Here is a 21875-nt window from a genome sequence, read left to right on the forward strand (position 1 = left end):
GTCTTACCCGGGATTCAAAATCCTTCCTTATTGTGTCAGCTCTTCCGGGCACAGTATCCTAACTGAGGTCTGGAGGAGGGCCATAGTGGGAGGAGCCAGTGCACACCAGGTAGTCCTAAAGCTTTCTTTAGTTGTGCCCAGTCTCCTGCGGAGCCGCTATTCCCCATGGTCCTTACGGAGTCCCAGCATCCACTACGGACTACGAGAAATAGATTTACCGGTGAGTAAAATCTTATTATATATACATATACACACACACACACACACACACATACACACCCAGAGGGGAATATGGAAACCAGAGGAAATCACATGATGTAATTGCAGCTTCCTGACAGGCCACTGCCCTCACTCCACATAATGAACTGATATAAAATGTCTTCCACTATTTAGTTACACAGATAGAGACCCCCCTGTAATGTCACCCACTATTCACATGAGCTGTCACAATCGCACATAGCCACAAACACAAGTACATACAGTCACTATTGGTGGTTCTGGGCTCCGGCCAGTTCAAGGGAAATCGCACAGTCACAATGGCAGCGTGTGTACCCACCTTTACACACCAGACGGGATATTTATACACAGCAACACTGATATTATGTGGACACAAAAGTAACACTACAAGTGACACAGTAACAGGAAATTGTTTCTGTCACCATAGCGACAATTATCTGGAAATAAGATAATACACAGACACATATAATGACTCACCGGAAATATTTTGTTTTTAAACAACTTTATTTCATATCTTTAATACACAGATTTTTCTCTATATTTTAAATTTAAATACTTTACTCTGGACAACATAGATAAAAATAGCATTTTAATTAGAGATGAGCGCCGGAAATTTTTCGGGTTTTGTGTTTTGGTTTTGGGTTCGGTTCCGCGGCCGTGTTTTGGGTTCGACCGCGTTTTGGCAAAACCTCACCGAATTTTTTTTGTCGGATTCGGGTGTGTTTTGGATTCGGGTGTTTTTTTCAAAAAACCCTAAAAAACAGCTTAAATCATAGAATTTGGGGGTAATTTTGATCCCAAAGTATTATTAACCTCAAAAAACATAATTTACACTCATTTTCAGCCTATTCTGAACACATCACACCTCACAATATTATTTTTAGTCCTAAAATTTGCACCGAGGTCGCTGTGTGAGTAAGATAAGCGACCCTAGTGGCCGACACAAACACCGGGCCCATCTAGGAGTGGCACTGCAGTGTCACGCAGGATGTCCCTTCCAAAAAACCCTCCCCAAACAGCACATGACGCAAAGAAAAAAAGAGGCGCAATGAGGTAGCTGTGTGAGTAAGATTAGCGACCCTAGTGGCCGACACAAACACCGGGCCCATCTAGGAGTGGCACTGCAGTGTCACGCAGGATGTCCCTTCCAAAAAACCCTCCCCAAACAGCACATGACGCAAAGAAAAAAAGAGGCGCAATGAGGTAGCTGACTGTGTGAGAAAGATAAGCGACCCTAGTGGCCGACACAAACACCGGGCCCATCTAGGAGTGGCACTGCAGTGTCACGCAGGATGTCCCTTCCAAAAAACCCTCCCCAAACAGCACATGACGCAAAGAAAAAAAGAGGCGCAATGAGGTAGCTGACTGTGTGAGAAAGATAAGCGACCCTAGTGGCCGACACAAACACCGGGCCCATCTAGGAGTGGCACTGCAGTGTCACGCAGGATGTCCCTTCCAAAAAACCCTCCCCAAACAGCACATGACGCAAAGAAAAAAAGAGGCGCAATGAGGTAGCTGACTGTGTGAGAAAGATAAGCGACCCTAGTGGCCGACACAAACACCGGGCCCATCTAGGAGTGGCACTGCAGTGTCACGCAGGATGTCCCTTCCAAAAAACCCTCCCCAAACAGCACATGACGCAAAGAAAAAAAGAGGCGCAATGAGGTAGCTGACTGTGTGAGAAAGATAAGCGACTCTAGTGGCCGACACAAACACCGGGCCCATCTAGGAGTGGCACTGCAGTGTCACGCAGGATGTCCCTTCCAAAAAACCCTCCCCAAACAGCACATGACGCAAAGAAAAAAAGAGGCACAATGAGGTAGCTGACTGTGTGAGAAAGATAAGCGACCCTAGTGGCCGACACAAACACCGGGCCCATCTAGGAGTGGCACTGCAGTGTCACGCAGGATGTCCCTTCCAAAAAACCCTCCCCAAACAGCACATGACGCAAAGAAAAAAAGAGGCGCAATGAGGTAGCTGACTGTGTGAGAAAGATAAGCGACCCTAGTGGCCGACACAAACACCGGGCCCATCTAGGAGTGGCACTGCAGTGTCACGCAGGATGTCCCTTCCAAAAAACCCTCCCCAAACAGCACATGACGCAAAGAAAAAAAGAGGCGCAATGAGGTAGCTGACTGTGTGAGAAAGATAAGCGACCCTAGTGGCCGACACAAACACCGGGCCCATCTAGGAGTGGCACTGCAGTGTCACGCAGGATGTCCCTTCCAAAAAACCCTCCCCAAACAGCACATGACGCAAAGAAAAAAAGAGGCGCAATGAGGTAGCTGACTGTGTGAGAAAGATAAGCGACCCTAGTGGCCGACACAAACACCGGGCCCATCTAGGAGTGGCACTGCAGTGTCACGCAGGATGTCCCTTCCAAAAAACCCTCCCCAAACAGCACATGACGCAAAGAAAAAAAGAGGCGCAATGAGGTAGCTGACTGTGTGAGAAAGATAAGCGACCCTAGTGGCCGACACAAACACTGGGCCCATCTAGGAGTGGCACTGCAGTGTCACGCAGGATGTCCCTTCCAAAAAACCCTCCCCAAACAGCACATGACGCAAAGAAAAATAAAAGAAAAAAGAGGTGCAAGATGGAATTGTCCTTGGGCCCTTCCCACCCACCCTTATGTTGTATAAACAAAACAGGACATGCACACTTTAACCAACCCATCATTTCAGTGACAGGGTCTGCCACACGACTGTGACTGAAATGACGGGTTGGTTTGGACCCCCACCAAAAAAGAAGCAATTAATCTCTCCTTGCACAAACTGGCTCTACAGAGGCAAGATGTCCACCTCATCATCATCCTCCGATATATCACCGTGTACATCCCCCTCCTCACAGATTATCAATTCGTCCCCACTGGAATCCACCATGTCAGCTCCCTGTGTACTTTGTGGAGGCAATTGCTGCTGGTCAATGTCTCCGCGGAGGAATTGATTATAATTCATTTTAATGAACATCATCTTCTCCACATTTTCTGGATGTAACCTCGTACGCCGATTGCTGACAAGGTGAGCGGCGGCACTAAACACTCTTTCGGAGTACACACTTGTGGGAGGGCAACTTAGGTAGAATAAAGCCAGTTTGTGCAAGGGCCTCCAAATTGCCTCTTTTTCCTGCCAGTATAAGTACGGACTGTGTGACGTGCCTACTTGGATGCGGTCACTCATATAATCCTCCACCATTCTATCAATGGTGATAGAATCATATGCAGTGACAGTAGACGACATGTCCGTAATGGTTGTCAGGTCCTTCAGTCCGGACCAGATGTCAGCATCAGCAGTCGCTCCAGACTGCCCTGCATCACCGCCAGCGGGTGGGCTCGGAATTCTGAGCCTTTTCCTCGCACCCCCAGTTGCGGGAGAATGTGAAGGAGGAGATGTTGACAGGTCGCGTTCCGCTTGACTTGACAATTTTCTCACCAGCAGGTCTTTGAAACCCAGCAGACTTGTGTGCGCCGGAAAGAGAGATCCAAGGTAGGTTTTAAATCTAGGATCGAGCACGGTGGCCAAAATGTAGTGCTCTGATTTCAACAGATTGACCACCCGTGAATCCTTGTTAAGCGAATTAAGGGCTCCATCCACAAGTCCCACATGCCTAGCGGAATCGCTCTGTCTTAGCTCCTCCTTCAATGTCTCCAGCTTCTTCTGCAAAAGCCTGATGAGGGGAATGACCTGACTCAGGCTGGCAGTGTCTGAACTGACTTCACGTGTGGCAAGTTCAAAAGGTTGCAGAACCTTGCACAACGTTGAAATCATTCTCCACTGCGCTTGAGACAGGTGCATTCCACCTCCTATATCGTGGTCAGTTGTATAGGCTTGAATGGCCTTTTGCTGCTCCTCCAACCTCTGAAGCATATAGAGGGTTGAATTCCACCTCGTTACCACCTCCTGCTTCAGATGATGGCAGGGCAGGTTCAGGCATTTTTGGTGGTGCTCCAGTCTTCTGTACGTGCTGCCTGTACGCCGAAAGTGTCCCGCAATTTTTCTGGCCACCGACAGCATCTCTTGCACGCCCCTGTCGTTTTTTAAAAAATTCTGCACCACCAAATTCAAGGTATGTGCAAAACATGGGACGTGCTGGAATTTGCCCAGATGTAATGCACGCACCATATTGCTGGCGTTGTCCGATGCCACAAATCCACAGGAGAGTCCAATTGGGGTAAGCCATTCCGCGATGATCTTCCTCAGTTGCCGTAAGAGGTTTTCAGCTGTGTGCGTATTCTGGAAACCGGTGATACAAAGCGTAGCCTGCCTAGGAACGAGTTGGCGTTTGCGAGATGCTGCTACTGGTGCCGCCGCTGCTGTTCTTGCGGCGGGAGTCCATACATCTACCCAGTGGGCTGTCACAGTCATATAGTCCTGACCCTGCCCTGCTCCACTTGTCCACATGTCCGTGGTTAAGTGGACATTGGGTACAGCTGCATTTTTTAGGACACTGGTGACTCTTTTTCTGAGGTCTGTGTACATTTTCGGTATCGCAACCCTAGAGAAATGGAACCTAGATGGTATTTGGTACCGGGGACACAGTACCTCCAACAAGTCTCTAGTTGGCTCTGCAGTAATGATGGATACCGGAACCACGTTTCTCACCACCCAGGATGTCAAGGCCTCAGTTATCCGCTTTGCAGTAGGATGACTGCTGTGATATTTAATCTTCCTCGCAAATGACTGTTGGACAGTCAATTGCTTGGTGGAAGTAGTAAAAGTGGTCTTACGACTTCCTCTCTGGGATGACCATCGACTCCCAGCAGCAACAACAGCAGCGCCAGCAGCAGTAGGCGTTACACGCAAGGATGCATCGGAGGAATCCCAGGCAGGAGAGGAATCGTCAGAATTGCCAGTGACATGGCCTGCAGGACTATTGGCATTCCTGGGGAAGGAGGAAATTGACACTGAGGGAGTTGGTGGGGTGGTTTGCGTGAGCTTGGTTACAAGAGGAAGGGATTTACTGGTCAGTGGAGTGCTTCCGCTGTCACCCAAAGTTTTTGAACTTGTCACTGACTTATTATGAATGCGCTGCAGGTGACGTATAAGGGAGGATGTTCCGAGGTGGTTAACGTCCTTACCCCTACTTATTACAGCTTGACAAAGGGAACACACGGCTTGACACCTGTTGTCCGCATTTCTGGTGAAATACCTCCACACCGAAGAGCTGATTTTTTTGGTATTTTCACCTGGCATGTCAACGGCCATATTCGTCCCACGGACAACAGGTGTCTCCCCGGGTGCCTGACTTAAACAAACCACCTCACCATCAGAATCCTCCTTGTCAATTTCCTCCCCAGCGCCAGCAACACCCATATCCTCCTCATCCTGGTGGACTTCAACACTGACATCTTCAATCTCACTATCAGGAACTGGACTGCGGGTGCTCCTTCCAGCACTTGCAGGGGGCGTGCAAATGGTGGAAGGCGCATGCTCTTCACATCCAGTGTTGGGAAGGTCAGGCATCGCAACCGACACAATTGGACTCTCCTTGTGGATTTGGGATTTCGAAGAACGCACAGTTCTTTGCTGTGCTTTTGCCAGCTTGAGTCGTTTCATTTTTCTAGCGAGAGGCTGAGTGCTTCCATCCTCATGTGAAGCTGAACCACTAGCCATGAACATAGGCCAGGGCCTCAGCCGTTCCTTGCCACTCCGTGTGGTAAATGGCATATTGGCAAGTTTACGCTTCTCCTCCGACAATTTTAGTTTAGGTTTTGGAGTCCTTTTTTTTCTGATATTTGGTGTTTTGGATTTGACATGCTCTGTACTATGACATTGGGCATCGGCCTTGGCAGACGACGTTGCTGGCATTTCATCGTCTCGGCCATGACTAGTGGCAGCAGCTTCAGCACGAGGTGGAAGTGGATCTTGATCTTTCCCTAATTTTGGAACCTCAACTTTTTTGTTCTCCATATTTTATAGGCAGAACTAAAAGGCACCTCAGGTAAACAATGGAGATGGATGGATTGGATACTAGTATACAATTATGGACGGACTGCCACGGTTAGGTGGTATAAAAAAACCACGGTTAGGTGGTATAATACAATTATGGATGGACGGACTGCCTGCCGACTGCCGACACAGAGGTAGCCACAGCCGTGAACTACCGCACTGTACACTGGTTGATAAAGAGATAGTAGTATACTCGTAACAACTAGTATGACACTATGACGACGGTATAAAGAATGAAAAAAAAACCACGGTTAGGTGGTATATATTATAATAATAATACAATTATGGATGGACGGACTGCCTGCCGACTGCCGACACAGAGGTAGCCACAGCCGTGAACTACCGCACTGTACACTGGTTGATAAAGAGATAGTAGTATACTCGTAACAACTAGTATGACACTATGACGACGGTATAAAGAATGAAAAAAAAACCACGGTTAGGTGGTATATATTATAATAATAATACAATTATGGATGGACCGACTGCCTGCCGACTGCCGACACAGAGGTAGCCACAGCCGTGAACTACCGCACTGTACACTGGTTGATAAAGAGATAGTAGTATACTCGTAACAACTAGTATGACACTATGACGACGGTATAAAGAATGAAAAAAAAACCACGGTTAGGTGGTATATATTATAATAATAATACAATTATGGATGGACCGACTGCCTGCCGACTGCCGACACATAGGTAGCCACAGCCGTGAACTACCGCACTGTACACTGGTTGATAAAGAGATAGTAGTATACTCGTAACAACTAGTATGACACTATGACGACGGTATAAAGAATGAAAAAAAAACCACGGTTAGGTGGTATATAATTTAATTATACAATTATGGATGGACGGACTGCCTGCCGACTGCCGACACAGAGGTAGCCACAGCCGTGAACTACCGCACTGTACACTGGTTGATAAAGAGATAGTAGTATACTCGTAACAACTAGTATGACACTATGACGACGGTATAAAGAATGAAAAAAAAACCACGGTTAGGTGGTATATATTATAATAATAATACAATTATGGATGGACGGACTGCCTGCCGACTGCCGACACAGAGGTAGCCACAGCCGTGAACTACCGCACTGTACACTGGTTGATAAAGAGATAGTAGTATACTCGTAACAACTAGTATGACACTATGACGACGGTATAAAGAATGAAAAAAAAACCACGGTTAGGTGGTATATATTATAATAATAATACAATTATGGATGGACGGACTGCCTGCCGACTGCCGACACAGAGGTAGCCACAGCCGTGAACTACCGCACTGTACACTGGTTGATAAAGAGATAGTAGTATACTCGTAACAACTAGTATGACACTATGACGACGGTATAAAGAATGAAAAAAAAACCACGGTTAGGTGGTATATATTATAATAATAATACAATTATGGATGGACGGACTGCCTGCCGACTGCCGACACAGAGGTAGCCACAGCCGTGAACTACCGCACTGTACACTGGTTGATAAAGAGATAGTAGTATACTCGTAACAACTAGTATGACACTATGACGACGGTATAAAGAATGAAAAAAAACCCACGGTTATGTGATATATAATTTAATTATACAATTATGGATGGACGGACTGCCTGCCGACTGCCGACACAGAGGTAGCCACAGCCGTGAACTACCGCACTGTACACTGGTTGATAAAGAGATAGTAGTATACTCGTAACAACTAGTATGACACTATGACGACGGTATAAAGAATGAAAAAAAAACCACGGTTAGGTGGTATATATTATAATAATAATACAATTATGGATGGACGGACTGCCTGCCGACTGCCGACACAGAGGTAGCCACAGCCGTGAACTACCGCACTGTACACTGGTTGATAAAGAGATAGTAGTATACTCGTAACAACTAGTATGACACTATGACGACGGTATAAAGAATGAAAAAAAAACCACGGTTAGGTGGTATATAATTTAATTATACAATTATGGATGGACGGACTGCCTGCCGACTGCCGACACAGAGGTAGCCACAGCCGTGAACTACCGCACTGTACACTGGTTGATAAAGAGATAGTAGTATACTCGTAACAACTAGTATGACACTATGACGGTATAAAGAATGAAAAAAAAAACACGGTTAGGTGGTATATATTATAATAATAATACAATTATGGATGGACGGACTGCCTGCCGACTGCCGACACAGAGGTAGCCACAGCCGTGAACTACCGCACTGTACACTGGTTGATAAAGAGATAGTAGTATACTCGTAACAACTAGTATGACACTATGACGACGGTATAAAGAAAGAAAAAAAAATACCACGGTTAGGTGGTATATATTTGTAATACAATTATGGATGGACGGACTGCCTGCCGAGTTCCGACTGCCGACACAGAGGTAGCCACAGCCGTGAACTACCGCACTGTACTGTGTCTGTTGCTAATATAGACTGGTTGATAAAGAGATAGTATACAATACATACAACAATATACTACTATACTGGTGGTCAGGCACTGGTCACCACTAGTCACACTGGCAGTGGCACTCCTGCAGCAAAAGTGTGCACTGTTTAATTTTAAATTAATATAATATTATGTACTCCTGGGGGCTCCTGCTATAACAACCTGCAGTGCTCCCCAGTCTCCCCCACAATTATTATAAGCTTTGCCTTTTATACATTGATGTGCAGCACACTGGGCTGAGCTGAGTGCACACAGACTGAGTCACACTGTGTGACTGGCTGCTGCTGTGTATCGTTTTTTTTCAGGCAGAGAACGGATATAGCAGAGAACGGATAATATATTATATTAAAATAAATAAAAGTTAACTAACAACAACTGCACTGGTCACTGTGGTAAACTCTGTCTGACTCTGCACAATCTCTCTCTCTCTTCTAATCTAATTTCTAATGGAGAGGACGCCAGCCACGTCCTCTCCCTATCAATCTCAATGCACGTGTGAAAATGGCGGCGACGCGCGGCTCCTTATATAGAATCCGAGTCTCGCGAGAATCCGACAGCGTCATGATGACGTTCGGGCGCGCTCGGGTTAACCGAGCAAGGCGGGAGGATCCGAGTCTGCTCGGACCCGTGAAAAAAACATGAAGTTCGTGCGGGTTCGGTTTCAGAGAAACCGAACCCGCTCATCTCTAATTTTAATTACCTACCGGTAAATCCTTTTCTCATAGTCCGTAGAGGATACTGGGGTTCCATTTAGTACCATAAGGTATAGACGGGTCCACTAGGAGCCATGGGCACTTTAAGAGTTTAATAGTGTGGGCTGGCTCCTCCCTCTATGCCCCTCCTACCAGACTCAGACTAGAAACTGTGCCCAAGGAGACGGACATACTTCGAGAGGAAATACACGGACAGTGGTGAGATTTGAACCAGCACACACATAACCAAAGGAAAACCATGCCAACAAATCATGAAACATGAATAGCAACAGCTGAACCAATACTTACCCACGTAACTATGCAGGAATGCGAAGCACTGGGCGGGCGCCCAGTATCCTCTACGGACTACGAGAAAAGGATTTACCGGTAGGTAATTAAAATCCTATTTTCTTTCATGTCCTAGAGGATACTGGGGTTCCATTTAGTACCATGGGGATGTACCAAAGCTCCCAGTATGAGAGGGAGAGTGCTGAGGATCCTGCAGAACTGACTGACCAAACTTTAGGTCCTCAGAGGCCAAAGTATCGAACTTGTAGAACTTAGCAAACGTGTTTGAACCTGACCAAGTAGCTGCTCGGCAAAGCTGTAGAGCCGAGACACCCAGGGCAGCTGCCCAGGAAGAAACGAAGAACTGAATGAGTAGAGTGGGCCTATACAGATCTTGGAACCGGCAATCCTGCCGTGGAATAAGCATGCTGGATAGTAAACCTGACCCAGTGAGCAATTGTCTGCTTAGAAGCAGGACACCCAATCTTATTGGGATCATAAAGGACAAACAGCGCGTCCGATTTCCTGTGACTAGCTGTCCGCTTCACGTATATCTTCAAAGCTCTCACAACGTACAAGGACTTTGAGGAAGCCGAGGAGTCAGTAGCCACTGGCACCACAATAGGTTGGTTGATATGAAATGCAGACACAACCTTAGGGAGAAATTGCTGACGCGTTCTGAGCTCAGCTCTATCCTCATGAAAAAACAAGCAGGGGCTCTTGTGCGACAATGCCCCCAATTCTGACACACATCTTGCTGATGCCAAGACCAACAGTGTGACAGCCTTCCAAGTAAGAAACTTTATGTCTACCTCCTGTAAAGGCTCAAACCAATCCGATTGCAGGAACTGTAACACCACATTAAGATCCCAAGGTGCCGTAGGAGACACAAAGGAAGGTTGGATGTGCAGAACCCCTATCAAGAATGTCTGAACCTCAGGGAGAGCAGTCAATTGTTTCTGGATGAAAATGGACAAGGCCGAAATCTGGACCTTTATGGAGCCTAGGCGTAGGCCCACATTCACACCAGCTTGCAGAAAGAGGAGGAAATGCCCCAGTTGAAACTCCAGCGCAGGAAACTTCTTGGATTCATACCAAGATACATGTTTTTTCCAAATCCGATGGTAATGCTTACATGTTACTCCGTTCCTAGCTTGGATCAGTGTAGGAATCACCCTGTTCGGAATCCCATTCCAAGCTAAGATCTGGCGCTCAACTTCCATGCCATCAAACGTAGATGTGGTAAGTCTTGATCAATGAACAGCCCCTGTTGCAGCAGGTCCTCGTGAAGAGGAAGAGGCCTCGGATCCTCTATGAGTAATTCCAGAAGATCTGCGTACCAAGCCCTTCTTGGCTAGTCCGGAGCAATGAGGATCGCCTGAAGCCTTGTTCTTTTGAGAATCCTTGGGATGAGTGGAAGTGGAGGGAACACATATACTGACTGGAACACCCACGGCGTTACCAGTGCATCCATGGCCACTGCTAACGGGTCTCTCGACCTGGAACAGTACTGCCTGAGCTTCTTGTTGAGACGAGAGGCCAGCATGTCTATCTGAGTTACTCCCCACCGGCCTGTCACCTCCGGGTGGAGGCCCCACTCTCCTGGATGGAGATCGTGTCTGCTGAGGAAGTCTGCTTCCCAGTAGTCCACTCCCGGAATGAAGATTGCCGACAGTGCCAATGCATGTCTTTCTGCCGAGAGAATAATTCTTCTTACCTCTGACATTGCAGCTCTGCTTTTCGTTCCACCCTGTCGGTTTACGTAGGACACCGCCGTTACATTGTCCGACTGAACCTGAATGGCTTGATCTCGCAGAAGATGTGCCGCTTGTAGAAGGGCATTGTATACGGCCCTTAGTTCCAGAATGTTTATTGGAAGGATGGCTTCCTGACTTGACCACTTTCCTTAGAAGTTTTCCCCCTGGGTGACTGCTCCCCAACCTCTAAGACCTGCATCCGTGGTTAGAAGAATCCAATTCTGAATCCTGAACCTGCGGCCTTCGATCAGGTGAGAAGTCTGCAGCCACCAGAGAAGTGAAATTCTGTCTTTCAGCGACAGGCGTATCCGCTGGTGTATGTGAAGATTTGATCTGGACCACTTGTCCAGGAGATCCAGCTGGAAGAATCTTGCATGGAATCTTCCGTACTGCAGTGCCTCGTAGGAGGCTACCATCTTCCCCAGAAGGCGAATGCACTGATGAACTGACTTCAGGACATCCCGGACCATTGACTGGATCACCAACGCTTTTTCCAATGGAAGAAACACCCTCTGACCTTCCGTGTCGAGTATCATCCCCAAGAAGGGAAGTCTCCTTGTCGGCTCCAAATGTGATTGTGGAAGGTTCAGAATCCATCCATGATCCTGAAGTAGATGAGTTGAGAGAGCAATACTCTGCAACAACCTCTCCATGGAAGATGCCTCTATCAGTAAATCATCCAGATATGGAATTATGGCGCTCATTCAGAGTCGTTCGCTCTGTAAATTTCTTTGCATCGCAGTGAATTTTCAGCTTAGTGCGCATGCGCAATATCCGCACTGCGACTGCGCCAAGTAAATTTGCTATGAAGATAGTATTTTTACTTCGCTCCGGCAATCGTAGTGTGATTGACAGGAAATGGGTGTCACTGGGCGGAAACAGGCCATTTTAAGGGCGTGTGGGAAAAAACGCTACCGTTTCCGGAAAAAACGCAGGAGTGGCTGGAGAAACGGGGGAGTGTCTGGGCGAACGCTGGGTGTGTTTATGACGTCAAACCAGGAACGACAAGCACTGAACTGATCGCAAATGCCGAGTAAGTGTGAAGCTACTCTGAAACTGCTAAGAAGTTTGTAATCGCAATATTGCGAATACATCGTTCGCAATTTTAAGAAGCTAAGATTCACTCCCATTAGGTGGCGGCTTAGCGTGTGTAACTCTGCTAAAATTGCCTTGCGTGCGAACAACTCGGAATGAGGGCCTATGTTCACTCCGCTTGCGGAGGAGCATCATCTCTGCCATGACCTTGGTAAACACCCTCGGTCCTGTTGAGAGGCCAAATGGCAGAGCCTGGAACTGATAGGGACAGCCCTGTAGTGCAAACCTTAGATAACAGAACTCAAAAAATCACAATTCAGGCGCTATATGGTTTTAAATTGTATAAATTCAATTAGTTTTTCTACTATGAGCTGCAGAAAACCAGTCCAGCTGTGTCTGTGCGCGCAGAGCTATTTTAATTAGTGATGATGAAGAGCCACAGATCTCCACCTCAGAAATTAAAGCAAACCAAAGAACCAAAAAATTACTGTTTTGCGCTAAAATACTAAATGGTGCATATATGAATGAAAACTCCTGTATAATATATAACCATCTGATTTATTTAATCAATAAAAGATATATATATATATAAAAAGATTGGGTAACGTTCTGCTTTTACTATATAGAATTCATGTGTACAAGTCATCAAATACTTTTCCTAAATTGCTATAACAATATATAATACCTGATATATATTACCACATGTCGTATGAACACTTATGCACACTCTAGATAGTATCCAATCTTAAGTACACATCTTTCATAAAAAAAAGTGCAATTTAACTTTAAAATGTTATCCATATAGATATTATAGAAACAACTGTGTTTAAAGATGCTGTCCCAAATTGTGGTTACCACTCATATGATGTATGCACACAGCTTATTGTTCCATGATATATACTGTATGCACACAGCTTATTGTTCCATGATATATACTCTATGCACACAGCTTATTGTTCTATGATATATACTGTATGCACACAGCTTATTGTTCCATGATATATGTTTCTTAAAATGGTATGAAAACTTTTGCACACTCGTATGCTTTTCAGTTTTAAGGTGCAGTCTCTTGTATATACAAGCAGTGGCACTAAGTGTGGTATCCCACGTTATGTACAAACGTTCCTGAGAGCACTTGTCCCGTAATGTGATTGCTGCTTATGTGGCGTGTATGGCAACTTACCACTGCAGCCCAATTGGCTGCTTTGCGGGATCTTGTTCTGCGCTCAGCGGTATGTGGTGCTTTCTCTCACCTGTCTACGTCCGCTCAACAGAGCACGGGAAGCTGGAGCCGCCTTTACACGGATGGCTGTGCAGGTCTGACTCTCCCTGTCAGATGGTTTGCCGCGCCATTGTTGCAGAAGACCCAGCCGGCGGTTTCTGATTTAAGGAGTCATGTTTGGCCGTCCTTGGTTCCCAGCTTATGGACCAGATCACCATCAGTTGTAGAAATTTGTAGAATGATCAACAAATTCTCCCTCTAACTAGTTTCGTACCTGGGTGCTTCCTCAAAGAGTATTTTTTATTGAATAAATGAATCAGATGGTTATATATTATACAGGAGTTTTCATTCATATATGCACCATTTAGTATTTTAGCGCAAACCTTAGATAAGTCTGGTGAGGAGGCCAGATCGGAATGTGAAGGTACGCATCCTTGATATCAAGGGATACTAGGAATTCCCTCTCCTGAGATTACCGCTTTCAGAGACTCCATCTTGAATTTGAATACCCTCAAGTAAGGGTTCAAGGATTTTAAGTTCAATATCGGTCTTACTGAACCGTCCGGTTTCGGCATCACAAACAAATTGGAGTAATAACCCCTGTTCTGTAGTTGAGGTGGAACTGGAACAATGACTTGTGTTTGTAACAATTTTTGAATAGCCTCCTGCAGGATTGTACTGTCTTCCTGAGAAGCTGGTAAGCCTGATTTGAAGAATCTGTGAGGTGGGAGTTCTTGAAACTCCCGTGTATCCCTGGTCAGTAATATATTTTACCCAGGGCTCTAGGCATGATGTCGCCCAGATGTGACTGAAATCTTTTAACCTTATTTCCACCTGCCTGGTCTCCAGGCAGTGAGGTCCACCGACATGCCAAAGGTTTTGAGGAAGCAGAACCTGAGGTCTGTTCCTGGGAACCTGTCGCTGAAGGTTTTCTGGATTTTCCTCAACCTCCACTAAAGGAAGTGGAGGAACACTTGGACTTCTTTTTAAACTTTGCAGCCCGAAAGGACTGCAGTGTAGGTGTAGGATATGATTTCCTAGCCGGTGTAGTTGCAGAAGGAAGATATGTTGACTTACCCACAGCTGCCTTGGATATCCACATATCCAGTGTGTCCCCAAACAGGGCCTTACCAGTGAAGGGCATGATCACACTTTTCTTGGATTCTGTGTCCGCAGTCCATTGGCGAAGCCACAGTCCCCTGCATGCCGAAACTGCCATAGTTGTGGACCTTGCATTAAGCAGGCCAATTTCCTTCATGGCCTCCACCATGAAGCTTGCAGAATCCTGTATGTGATGTAAAAACATGTCAATGTCACTCCTATTCATGAAATCTAAATCATCTAGTAAGGTGCCTGACCACTTTACTATGGCCCTAGAAATCCACGCACAAGCAATAGTGAGTCTCTGAGCCATTCCTGTAGCAGTGCATAGTGATTTGAGCGTAGTCTCAAACATGCGGGCAGCCGGATCCTTTAAGGAGGCTGTACCAGGGACAGGTAAAACAACCTTTTTTGACAATCTAGACACAGAGGCATCCACAATAGATGGGTTTTCCCACTTCTTCCTATACTCCTGAGGGAAAGAAATGAGCAGCCTTTTAGGGATTTGGAATTTTTTCTCTGGGTTTTCCCAGGTTCCTTCAAATAGGGAGTTTAACTCCTTTTGATGCAGGGAAGGTAACCGAGGATTTCTTTTTTACATTAAAATAAGATTCCTCTTCCTGAACAGGAATCTTCTCAGTTATCTGCAAAATATCCCTAATGGCCGCAATCATAGCTTGAACCCCTTGGGTAGGAGCTGCATCTCCCCACCAGATCCACCTCACCGTCCCCTGTATCTGAGGCGTCGGTATCAGTGTCAGCATGCATTATCTGGGCCAGTGTACGCTTCTGTGGATACGTGGGTGGGGTGAGAGGCGCAGTTGTGGGGGCTGAATCCCTATTCTTCAGATCCTCCACAGACTCTCAAAAACTGCGTCTCTTTCTCAGTATGGGATAATTTGGAAGAGATAGTTGATATCACACCCAAGGGGGTTCGGACCCAGAAGCCTGAGACTTTGTACAGTCTTGAGTACATGGTAGAGACTCCCCTGGAGAAGATAAACACTCTGCAGTACAAGACACACAGGGGGTCATTCCAAGTTGATTGCTCGCTGCCGATTTTCGCAGCGCAGCGATCAGGTGAAAAACTGCATTCCTGCGCACACGTATGCCCTGCATTGCGCACACGCGACGTACGGGTACAAAGCCCTTTGTGGTTGTGCTCAGGTTTTTCAAAGTTTTGCAAAGTTTTTCTTCGCACAGGCGGCCGCTAGAAGATTGACAGAAAGGGGGCGTTACTGGGTGTCAACTGACCATTTTCAGGGAGTGTTTGCAAAAATGCAGGCGTGGCTGGGCGTGTGTATGACGTCAAATCGAGACACGAATAGCCTGAAGTGATCGCAAGCGCTGAGTAGGTTCAGAGCTACTCAGAAACTGCATAAACTGTTTTTGCAGAGCTCGGCTGCACGTGTTCACACTTCTGCTAAAATACACTCCCCAGTGGGCGTTATAATGTTTGCACGGCTGCTAAAACTAGCTAGCGAGCGAGCGATCAACTCGGAATGACCCCCACAGTCCCTTGCCATGGTAATGTGAGATATATGCGCACACACACACACACAGGAAAATGTCAGTTTCCCTCACAGCACCTTCAGAGAGCCACAGAGTATGAGGAACCATCCACACAGCACCCTATCTGCCTAATATTATGATAAAAGCCCGGCGCTGACCAGCTACCTTTAATAGGGCAGCTAGTACCATTTAATTACACTCCCCTCTCTATAACCCCCTGGTACCGCAGAGGTTTGCTGGAGTTGTCTGGAGGGGCAGCGCTTCCCTGTCAGCATCCTGTAATGAGATCTGCTGGGAGAAAATGGCGCTGGTGAGCTGCTGGGTCTGCCCTGAGTGAAAGCCCCGTCCCCCTGTAATGGCGCGGCTTCCCGCCCTTTTGTTTATACTGGCCTTGTGGAATTATGTCTGAGAGTGGAATACAGCCCCAGTCAGACCAGTGTGACCAGTGTAGGGTAGTCTTATTGGCTCCGAACGCCCCTCATAGCGCTGAGTTAAAATATTTTGCTGAGCCTTGCAGGAGCGCAGCCTGCAACCAGAGCTGCGCTCCAACCCTTGTGCCGCCATACCCGCCGGTGACCCGCTAACTGGGACGCCAGCGCTGTACTCACCACTCTTCATGTCTTTTGGCTGTTAAGGGTGGCGGCGTGCTGCGGGAGTGTGCGGTCGCCATAGTGGGGCTTGCGGACATTTCCCTCAGGAGCTCAGTGTCCTGTCAGCGGAGTAATGGAGCCATTAACTCTGTATTAAGTTGGTCCATTCTCCCCCCTAAGTCCCACGAAGCCGGCAGACTGTAGCCAAACAGCCTCCTGTAAAAAGACAAACTCTAGAAAACAATAAAACTAAGAAAACTCCTAGGAGCTCCCCTAGCTGTGACCGGCTCCTCCGGGCACATTAACTAAACGGAGTCTGGTAGGAGGGGCAAAGAGGGAGGAACCAGCCCACACTATTAAACGCTTAAAGTGCCCATGGCTCCTAGTGGACCCATCTATACCCCATGGTACTAAATGGAACCCCAGCATCCTCTAGGACGTAAGAGAAATATCCTTTAAAGCACAGGAACAATTCAGGTTATGTTTCAGTTTTGTAGGTAACTAAAACAGATACATATCAGGAGCCAAAACCCTATGGGGGTTATTCAGACCCAGCCGCAATAGCGGCCCGCAGCAGTTTACTGGTGGTGGCAAAATGCACATGCGCAGCGGCCACGCACACACACACATTGCAGCCGCATCTCTGAGGGGTGAACGCGGGTGGGCCGGGACCATTTTCCAGGGGGTTGCGTGATGTCTCATCTGCATTCATCTCTGATTAACCCCCTATAAGCTTCCAGAGTGCACCTCATATCTCATCTTTTCCAAGTTACTACAAATGATATGAGATCGGTAGCAGCACTACTTTCAGGATTATTACACAGAACACACATAAAGGCTGACACAGCAAATAACAGTAACACATACAAGGGATTAATTGGAAATAAGAAAGCATAATAATCATTGTCTAATTATCAACTGACTGTGCAGGACCCATACACCTCTTTACTGCCTCCAGTAGCCCCTGGTACTGTACTGTGGCCATCCGCCCTGTCTCCCCCCTACTGCCTCCCCCCACTACTGCCACCCGCCCTGTCTCCCCCCACTACTGCCACCCGCCCTGTTTCCCCCCACTACTGCCACCCACCTTATCTCCCCCCACTACTGCCACCTGCCCTGTCTCCCCCACTACTGCCACCGATCCTGTCTCCCCCCACTACTGTCACCACCCTGTCTCCCCCCACTACTGCCAGTCCTGTCTCCCCCCACTACTGCCAGTCCTGTCTCCCCCCACTACTGCCAGTCACGTCTCACCCCACTACTACCACCTCCGTCTCCCCCCACTACTGCCACCACCCTGTCTCCTCCCACTACTACCACCGCCCAGTATACCCCCACTACTGTCACCCCTCCACTAATGCCACCCACCCAGTCTCCCTGACACCTTAGCGCTGCTTGGGGACAAGATTCTCAGACACTGCCTTCTGCAGTCCCTACTGCTACCACCCTATTTCCCCTCCACTACTGCCAGTCCTGTCTCCCCCCACTACTGTCACCCCTCCACTACTGCCACCCACCCAGTCTCCCTGACACCTTAGCGCTGCTTGGGGACAAGATTCTCAGACACTGCCTTCTGCAGTCCCTACTGCCACCCACCCTGTCTCCCCCCACTACTGCCACCCACCGTCTCCCACTATTGCCACCCACATTGTCTCCCCCCGACTACTGTCACCCGCACTATCTCCCCCCACTACTGCCAGCCACCCTGTGTCTACCCCCTGACACCTTAGCACTGCTTGGGGACAATATTACCCACTGACAGTGCCTTCGGCAGGCCCCACTACAGCACCAGTGCAACCACCCTGTCTTCCTCCTGACCTCTCAGCACTGCTTGGGGATTCTTGGTACTGCTGGTAACAGTCCTTTATCTGCAGATGCAAGTAAGAAAGCAGGGCAGTAAGGAGGCAGAAGCTGCTTCTGGTACCACGGACACTGGTCATGTAGTGCTGGGAGAGTCAGTAAGATTATGTAATAGTCACCATCTTACAGGCAGCCGGTGAAGGGAGCAGAGAATAGGTGTTATGTGGCAGGAACGGGCTGGTTAGGTAACAGCCTGGCTGCTGCATTCTGGACAAGCTACAAACGGTGTAATTCTTTTGCTGGGAGACCCAGGTAGAGGACATTGCAGTAGTCTATGCGTGATGATACAAGTGTATGTATGGCTGTAGGTAGATCTTCTGAGGGAAATAAGTGCTGGAGTCTGGCTCTGTTCCTCAGATGAGGATCTGATTGTGGCTGATACGTGATGTCTAAGTGTCACTCCACCATCCAGGACACCAAGATTCCGCACAGGATCAGCATTTTGTAACTCTAAACCTCCAAGCGCAAGTCTGGTTGGTTTGCAAAGCTGAGCTGTAGCCCTGCCCTTTGTCGGTGAGCTTCTATCTTATGACAGACCTGTTTCACCAGGACGGAGTCACAGCCAACTGCCATCACCCATACCTGGAGCTCAACTAGACAACCATTTTGGATTGGCATAACATCTGTATAACAGTAGATGAGGGCATGACATCTGATTACTTCACCCTGCGGTAGCATGTATATTGCAAAAAGCATAGGAGATAGGATAAGAACCTTGAAGAACAACGCATGGCAATGATAAGTATACCCCAGAATATTAAAATGGTTTCTCACCTGAGTGATGTCTACAAGAGCTGATTTACTTCTCAGAACATGGAAATGAATTCTCACCTGTGTGACTTCGCTGATGTTTAACAAGATTTGATTTCTGTGTAAAACATTTCCCGCACTCAGAGCAAGAAAATGGCTTCTCACCTGTGTGAGTTCTCTGATGTTTAACAAGATCTGTTTTGTGTGCAAAACATTTCCCACACTCAGAACATGGAAATGGCTTCTCACCTGTGTGACTTCTCTGATGTTTAATAAGATCTGATTTCTGTGTAAAATATTTCCCACAATCAGAACATGGAAATGTATTCTCACCTGTGTGACTTCGCTGATGATTAACAAGATGTGATTTCTGTGTAAAACATTTCCCGCACTCGGAGCAAGAAAATGGTTTCTCACCTGTGTGACTTCGCTGATGATTAACAAGATGTGATTTCTGTGTAAAACATTTCCCACACTCGGAGCAAGAAAATGGTTTCTCACCTGTGTGACTTCTCTGATGTTTAACAAGATGTGATTTCCGTGCAAAACATTTCTCACACTCAGAACATGGAAATGGCTTCTCACCTGTGTGACTTCTCTGATGTATAACAAGATACGATTTGTATGTAAAACATTTCCCACACTCAGAACATGGAAATGGCCTCTCACCTGTGTGACTTCTCTGATGTATAACAAGATACGATTTGTGTGTAAAACATTTCCCACACTCAGAACATGAAAATGGATTTTCACCTGTGTGACTTCGCTGATGTTTAACAAGATGTGATTTGTGTGTAAAAGATTTCCCACACTCAGAACATGGGAATGGCCTCTCACCTGTGTGACTTCGCTGATGTGTAACAAGTTGTGATTTCCGTCTAACACATTTCCCACACTCAGAGCAAGAAAATGGCTTCTCACCTGTGTGACTTCTCTGATGTGTAACAAGATCTGATTTCCATGTAAAACATTTCTCACACTCAGAATATGAAAATGGCCTCTCACCTGCCTTAGCTGACTGATGGGTAATAAGCTTTGTGTTCTGTATAAAACATTTGGCATCTATAGAACAGGGAAACTCTATATCTACTGTCCGAGCTGTAACAGATGCACCAATATCAGAGTGATCAGGAGAACATTCCCCAGGATCAGGGGGATCAGCTGATAGAGCTGGATGTATAATTGGGGTAATGGGGTTATCTCCTGGAGAATCCTGTCTACTGTCATTATCTTTTATGTCACAATCCGGGGATAACATTAGATGTCCTTCTGAGATATTCCTGCTTGTGTGTCCATCTGCTGGAAATAAAATACATTATGGAAATGTGACATTTTTTTGTAACAATATTAATCTTGTTAACAATAGGAGAAGACGACTCTCTGGGTCACTTAATTATAAATGTGTGTGTATAATAAAACATAACTTTTAATGAAGGCTTTATAATATTGTGTCTCAGACTATCATTGTGTCCACCCTCCTGAGAACACTCACAATAACAAATGTAATATTATAATAAGACTTAGATATCTCTCTCTCTTGTACTTGTAACTAACCATGAAGTATAAATGGAGATGTAGTCACTCGCCAAGTCCTATGTCAGCACCAATGTAAAACAATGGATGGGGAACATATCGTATGAATTGGAGATTCTAGCTGAACAATAACATCAGTCATATGAGCTGATGGATCAGAGAAATGTCTCCTAACGTTACTCCTGGAAGCATTGGTAAGGCAGTATTCCTTTATGTGTGTGCTCATACGCTGGTAAGCCTGTACATGTGTTACTCACCCTCACATAAGGTATATTGCTACAGCAGAGTAGGTGTGGAACAAGGTACTTTACATGCAATACACCATATGATACCCTGTAATCATCATCATTTGGTAGGTTATAATCCACTCTTACACCCCCATCATCAGTGTCTTACTTCTATACTCTCGCATGCAGCAATATAAACCTCTTAATAAGTCACTGGCAAGTATATATACTGCATAGGCAGTGTATACAGATCCCCACCAGTATAAAGAAAATCAGGACCGAAGCGCGCCATGTAGGGGGCGGGGCTCCTTCCCTCAGCTCTAACCAGCACCATTTTCTCCACAGCTTGCTGCAGAGATGCTGCTCCTGGCCCTTCACTGCTGTACACAAGTCACAGGGTGCAAAACGAGGGGGGGGGGGGGGGCACAGTAATTTGGTGCTGTTTATTAATATATAAAAGCGCTTACAGGTCTGGGGCATTGTTTAATCCTTCAGACCGGTGAGGCGCTGGGTGTGAGCTGGCAAACTCCCTTTCTGTCTCTAAAGGACCTCACTGTGGGTCTGTCCTCTATAACCCAGTGTGTTTGGGGGTGTCAGTACGTGTGTGTCGACATGTCTGAGGGGGAAGGCTCTATTCCCGGGAGGAAGTGGAGCAGAATGTGGGAATGACTCAGTT

General features: G+C 46.7%; 2 protein-coding genes across 2 annotated transcripts in view; one reads left to right on the forward strand and one right to left on the reverse strand.

Moving 5' to 3' along the window:
• The window catches only part of LOC134983529 (uncharacterized), a 166272-nt gene that overhangs the window by 76709 nt on the left and 67688 nt on the right, over positions 1 to 21875 (forward strand). The window lies entirely within an intron of this gene.
• Positions 18541 to 21875, reverse strand: part of LOC134983526 (gastrula zinc finger protein XlCGF57.1-like) — a 32830-nt gene continuing 29495 nt past the window's right edge. The window contains exon 5 of the mRNA XM_063949181.1: positions 18541 to 20738. Coding sequence (XP_063805251.1) covers positions 19489 to 20738 — 1250 coding nt within the window. The 3' untranslated portion in view covers positions 18541 to 19488. The remainder of the gene's footprint in view (positions 20739 to 21875) is intronic.

This window comes from Pseudophryne corroboree, assembly GCF_028390025.1.
Source record: "Pseudophryne corroboree isolate aPseCor3 chromosome 3 unlocalized genomic scaffold, aPseCor3.hap2 SUPER_3_unloc_17, whole genome shotgun sequence".
NCBI lineage: Eukaryota > Metazoa > Chordata > Amphibia > Anura > Myobatrachidae > Pseudophryne > Pseudophryne corroboree.